Source organism: Orycteropus afer, unplaced genomic scaffold (genome assembly GCF_000298275.1).
Source record: "Orycteropus afer afer isolate SDZICR_OR568_19922 unplaced genomic scaffold, OryAfe1.0 scaffold00152, whole genome shotgun sequence".
NCBI lineage: Eukaryota > Metazoa > Chordata > Mammalia > Tubulidentata > Orycteropodidae > Orycteropus > Orycteropus afer.
Window position 1 is genome coordinate 1,630,917 of NW_006921739.1, and position 6,619 is coordinate 1,637,535.

At 40.7% G+C, this 6,619-nt stretch overlaps 1 protein-coding gene across 1 annotated transcript in view; it reads left to right on the forward strand.

Moving 5' to 3' along the window:
* Window positions 1–2,915: 2,915 nt before the first annotated feature.
* DNAI3 (dynein axonemal intermediate chain 3) overlaps window positions 2,916–6,619 on the forward strand; it is a 110,136-nt gene continuing 106,432 nt past the window's right edge. Inside the window, exons 1-3 of the mRNA XM_007946192.1 lie at window positions 2,916–2,931; window positions 3,632–3,813; window positions 4,908–5,012. Coding sequence (XP_007944383.1) covers window positions 2,916–2,931; window positions 3,632–3,813; window positions 4,908–5,012 — 303 coding nt within the window. The remainder of the gene's footprint in view (window positions 2,932–3,631; window positions 3,814–4,907; window positions 5,013–6,619) is intronic.

Sequence of the window (6,619 nt, forward strand, 5' to 3'; positions counted from 1 at the left end):
AGGTTTATATATGGAAGGAAATTTTCTTTGTTGGTTACCAGGGGTGGGAGGAGGAGGCAGGGAACACTGCTAGATAGGTAGAGACAAGTATTGATTGGGGTGAAGGGAAGGGCAATGTACCAAATATGAGTGATCAACACAGTGGCATTGGGAAAGAGGAAGACATAAAGAGGTACATGGGAGGTACTGACAACAAAGATGAACCCTTTTGCACATACAGTACATTGCCAGTGAAGGCAAACATTGATCTATATATAGCTGGATAGATGAGAGGACAGGCTGAACTATTACATATATCTATGCAGGGGGGAGTGTGCCCATGACTGTATACAGTTGGCAGACAATGTTTCTACAAGTATATTTGTATGTTTTATAAGAATTCCCAGGTATATAATAGAGCTGACAAGGGACAAGGTTGTAGTCACTTCTTGGCTACAGCCAGCTACCCAGAGGGAGCAAGTAGTTGGACCTGTGGGCTTGGGACCATAGTCACAGGGGACATCAAGCTCAATTGGTATAACATACTACACAAAAACATTGTTCCACATCCTGCTTTGGCACATAGTGACTGGGATCTTAAAAGCTTGCAAGCTGCCTCCTAGATGCAATGATGGGTCTCTCCTCATCCAGAGCAAAGAAGAATGAAGAAAACCAAAGACACACGGAAACAATTAGTCCAAGGAACTGGTATACCATGTGATCCTCAGCCTATATTGTTGTTACTAAAGTATACTATGAGACTAGAAGAACTAGATGGTGCCCGGCTACCACTGTCAACCACTTGGAGGGGGATCTCTGTAGGAGATCCTGAATAGAGTGGGAGAACAATGTGGAACAAAACTCAAAATCATAAAAAACAAAAGTGACCAGGTTTGCTGGTCTGATAGTGCCTGGTGGAACCCCTGAGATTATGGCCCCTAGCTACCCTTCAGGTCTGGAATTAAACCCACTCCTATGGCTTCCAGCCAAATAAAAGACAGACATGTGAGCTGAACATTTACATTAGGTAGATACACTCCTTGGAGAGATCAATGATAGGAGAATAGATGGGCTGTGTTTGCACAGGGAGACAGCTCAGGGGGCAGGAGTGCATGGGAAGGAAGGACACAGGGAAGAGGTGGCTATGGGGAGGAAGTAGGAGGAGAGCTGTTGTGTTGTGGGATATTGCAGTCAATGTCATGACACAAAGTGTATGTGAACTGTTGCATGGAAGATGAATTTGCTCTGTAAACTTTCAATCAACTTATAGTAAAATTAAAAAAAAAAAAAGTGTGATATTTACAACACAAATACCAACAAAGAGTAGCTGCTGAGTCTGCTAATGTACAACCAAAAACCTCATGGGATTGGGTTCCTTGGTGTGGTAGTTATGTTTGTGTGTCAGTTTGGCTGGGCCTGGTTGAGTGACTGGGCAGCTGGTGGTAGTTATTCCCCACGATGAGACTGGCAATCAACTCCATGCTGGGATCTACCACAAGCAGCTGAGTAGCTGCCTTTGGGATGTGGTCTGCTTCCTGTATATAAGGAGAAGCCTTGGTAATGGTAGCTAGCTTATGGCATGGTTGGACTCTACATGTAGCTGTGTCGTTGTTCAACAGCCTGCCATGCTCTGCCAAACTTGAGACTTTCGATGGACTTAGTCAATGGCCTGCCGTGTGGTTTGGTGGCATTGGGACTGTGCCTTGTTACTTGTCAACCTTGGGTTTGTCAGCCTCAGGAACCAGCAGCTGAGTGACAAAAGCCTCCAGCTTCAGTGGGCCGCGAGCAAGAGGCAGAGCTGAACTCCAAGGTTGCGGGGCTTTCACCCAGCCCCTAGAGCCTGGCACTCTGAACTTGGACTTAAAGCCTCCAAACTGTGAGAGAATAAACTCCTGTTTGTTAAGGCCATCCCATTTATAGTATATTTCTGTCAGAGTGGTGCTAGGTAACCATAGCACTTGGTTTCTAAGTTTAGGGTCATTATTATTTCATGGGACATCCTAGTTAACTGGCCAGTGTTTGCATAGTGCCTAGGACACGTAACTGCTAACCAGAAGGCTAGCGGTTCAAATCCACCAGCCACTCCTCGGAAGGAAGATGGGGCAATCTACTTCCGTAGTGATACTGCCTCGGAAACCCAAGGAGGGGTTGCTATGAGTTGGGTCCAACTCGACGGCACAAAACAACAACAACAGCTTGTTGCATAGTGCCTGCAGTCTGAAAAGCTGTCCAACAGCCATCCAAGGCACAGCAGTTGGTCTCTATTCACGCAGAGCAACAGAGGGGAATAGAAGGAGGATATGGAAAGTGTGGCTGACTATCTCCATGAACAACTGCCTCCTCTGCTATGAGACCAGAAGAACTGGTTGGTGTCCAGCTACCATTATTGATCATTTTGATTAAAGATTCTATATAAGAATTCTCATCAAAGGAGGTCAGAATTTCAAAATCTCAAGGACTCCAGACTTCCTAGAGCCATGAAAGTTAGATGAACCCCTGAACTATTGCCCTAAGATAATCTTTAAACTTTAAACCAAAATATTCCCTGAATCTTTTTAAAACCAAATAATCATTTAGGTTAACTAGTTAAAAAAAAAAAAAAAAGTCTGCCTTGACCATTATGCCCTTTTAAGATCTATGTACATGGGATCAAGTTGACAATAGTAAGCAACTTGAAGATCAGATAGGAACCTTAGGAGGCAGTGAGTTTATGTTAATGGGGGAGGAACAACTCAGAAAAGAAGGGTGAGAATGGTTGCACAGCTTGAAGAATGTAATCATTGTTACTAAAGTATACATGTAGAAACTGTTGAATTGTCATGTTTTGCTGTATATATTCTCAACAATTATGTAAAATTAAGTAAATAAAATTGAAAAAAATTATACTGGAGAATTAATTATGACATTTTAGAAAGATTATGTAATGCTCTAGTAAAATGGTTGTGACATGCAGTAAGTATTAAAAGCACGTTTTAGAATTTCATATAAATTATTATATATGGTCACCACCCATCTGTCAGTTTATCATACTGTGATAGCATATTGTTTATTATGATACTGGATGCTATGCCACTGATATTTCAAATATCAGCAGAGTCACCCATGGGGAACAGGTTTCAACAGAGCTCCAGGCTAAGACTAGGAAGAAAGACCTGGCAATCTACTTCTGAAAATTAGCCAATTGAAAAATCTATGGATCATACAGAGTATTGTCCAAAATAGTGCTGGAAAAGTGAGCCCCAAAAGTTGGAAGTCACTACACAATAGCTACAACATTGGACTCAACATGGACCATCAATCGTGGAGATGGTGTAGAAGCAGACAACATTTCTTCCTGTTGTCCATAGGGTTACCATGAATCAGAGACCAAGTTGAGAGCAAGCAACAACAATAACTCTGTACAGATTAGTTAGAAGGAAATGAAAAATGTCAGCAGAGGCTGAAATTTTTGAGAAGGGGTGTATTTCTTCTTTTCACAGTTTCCAAAAATTGTTATAATGAATATATTTACTTTTAAAATAAGAGCAATGATTGTAAAGTCTTTTTATATTTTTATCAAGAGAATTACTTTAAGCAAACAATTGCATGTTTCCTGTTGCTAATATTTTAAGTGGTTATATTTAATGTCCAAATTTCACTTTGTCTTTTGTAGGTCATCCTGAAATTTTTCCTGTGGTATTAACTACCAAGACCCAGGAAATATTTAACTGCCGAATAAATGAAGATATGACAGATGAACAACCTTATAAACTTCTCAAAAAAGAAGATATCATTGAGGACTTGCACAACAGAGCTGCAGTATCTGATTTCCACCCACTCAGAAAAATTGTACGGGTAAGTACAATGTTCTTTTTAATTTTTCATTTCTACCTCAAAAGATCCCTTTTCCTGCCAGATAATAACAAAAGTTAGAAAGAATGTTGAGTTCAAATCCAACCAAAACCAAACCAAACTCACTGCCGTCAAGTCGGGTCCAATTCATAGTGACCACTCTTTGGGTTTCCAAGGCAGTATCTCTACGAAAGTAGATTCCCCAACCTTCCTTCTGAGAAGTGGCTGGTGGATTTGAACCACCAGCCTTCTGGTTAGAAGTCAAATGCCTTAGGCACTACACCACTAGAGTCCTTATTTTGGGCAAATGACAGTTTGCCACGCCTCCTGTAGTGTCCTATCTGATGATCCTCTGTGAAAAGCAGAGTCCCAGGAGGAACTGGTTATCTTGTGCCACACCCAGAAAAGCTTATCCTTGCCCAATTTTAACTAGAAAGAAGTCTACCTTTATTATATCATATTTATTAATTAATAATTTTGGTCCTGATTTTTTCTCCAAGGATGCTATAGAGAACAATGCCAAATAAAAGTAATGCTTCCTTTTTACTTTTAGAAAAGAAATTGTGGTAAATTTCCCTGGGCCCACTGTGTTTTAAGCACTTTTTTTTAAGCTAATAAAATAATTTTGCAATTTGGGATTATGAGTGGCCATTCAGTGGTAGAATATTTGCTTTCCATTCAGAAAGACCTGAGTTCGATTCCTGGTTAATACATCTCATGCACAGACACCCATCCATCTTTGGAGGCTTATGTGTTGCTATGATGCTGAACAGATTTCCGTGGAGCTTCCAGACTAAGATGGACTAGGAAAGCAGTCCTGGTGATGTAATTACCAAAATCAGTCAATGAAAACCCTATAGATCACAAGGGTTTGACCTGCAACCAATCACGGAGATGTGCAGGACCAGACATTCATTCTATTGTGCAAGGGGTCCCCACAAGTAGGGGCTAACTTGACAGCAGCTAACAACACAATAACAACAGCCATAGACTAGCAGTATGGTTTTCTTTATACTCTATGATATCAATTTTGTGGGTCAGTGTCTATAAACTGAATGTCCACTGAACATTAACCTGTTTTGACTCCATTCCTGTAGGAATATCCTGGAGAGGAGCTTCTGCTTGTTTATGACAAAGAGTTCAAATATGGACTTAACTTTTATCTTATTGGAACTGAAGAGGGCAAGGAAAACTATTTTAAAGTAAGTATACCCCAAACCCTTATAATTTGTTGATTGTCAGAAGGAAGCTGTGACCCTGAAGGGAGCCTTTGGTGTGTTTATAATTATTCTCATTTATCAGGGCCCAAAGAATTAATTCATATGAAATGGCACCTGGAGTAGGTGAGCAGTAAAATCAGACATCTCAGTGTAGCAGATACCCTGCTTGTTTGTCTGTCATTGGCCTAGTAAGAAAGGAAATGGAAACTCTGCTCTCTGCCACTCCCTGTCCCATACTTCTGGGTCTCCTCTTGCCATATGTGTGGCTTCATTGGTAAGTTAATCAAACTCCTCTTTTGTAAAATGGAGGCACCAATACCACCCATTTCCAGAACCGTCTTGAGCATTAAATGGGCTATTACAGGTAAAGCGGTTTGTGTAGTGCCTGGCACAAAGCTGGGTGCTCCATAAAAGTTTTCTGTGACTATTTAAAAGCAAAAAACTTAAAAGGATGACTGGGCAGCTGAGAGGGAGGGAGGTGTCAAAGATGAACAGGATAATAATTTCCAAGGAAAGATACTAAGTTCACCTTTGAGGTGTTGGCATTCAAGGTAGTCATGACAAGTAATGGGGTTATAAGATTCGCCTTGTGATCTCAATCCTTGTAGGGAAGTGAATGGCCAGTCTATAAAAGATTTGGTCAGATTGAGTAAAACAAAAAGGTTTTCTGGGTTGGCCAATAAGCAAGAAAAATAAAGGAAAACCTTAGAATTTAAAAATATTTGACAGTTTTTTTAAATTAAAAATATTCTTTTACATAACCTTAAAGTTTTTAATATTATTTTTATGGTTTTCTCCATATGTTTACTTTTTTATGATAGTGAGATATTTCAAATATATAGAAAAGTACAGAGTAAAATAACAAATACTAACATAATTACTACCCAGAATTAACAAATGGTAATATCTTATATCAAAGCTTTTTAAAAATGAAATTAAAATATTTTACAGATTGTGTTCCTGTTCTTTTAATATCCATTTTCCTTTCTACTCCCTATAAAAACAAAACAAAACAAACCCATTGCCATCAAGTCGATTCCAACTTGTAGTCACTATGACTCCTCCCTGCTAGGAATTGTGGTAGTTCAGTTTGTGTGTCAACTTGGCTGGGCCTGGTTGAGTGGCTGAGCAGCTGGATGTAGTATTCCCCATGATGAGACTGGTAATCAACTCCATGGTGGAATCTACTGTGAGCAGCTGAGTAGCTGCCTTAGGGACATGGTCTGCTTCTGTGTATAAGGAGAAGCCTTGGGGAATGGTCTCTAGCTTATGGCATGCTTGAACCCTGCATGTAGCCGTGTTGTTCTTCAGCAGCCTGCCATGCTCTGCCAACCTTGGGACTTACAATGGACTTGAATTAATGGCCTGTGGTGTTGTTTGATAATCTTGGGACTATGTCAGCCCCAGGGTTACAGGTGAGGAGAGACAACGCAGGGACGCCAGAGTAGCAGGCCGGAAGAGCAGGAGAAAGGGGATAAAAGCCTTGAACCCAGACAGAAGAGCAATCAGCTGAAGGGATTAGGTGAGGAGGGGAAACTCAGGCCCACCCAGAGTAGCAGGCCGGAAGAGCAGGAGAAAGGGGATAAAAG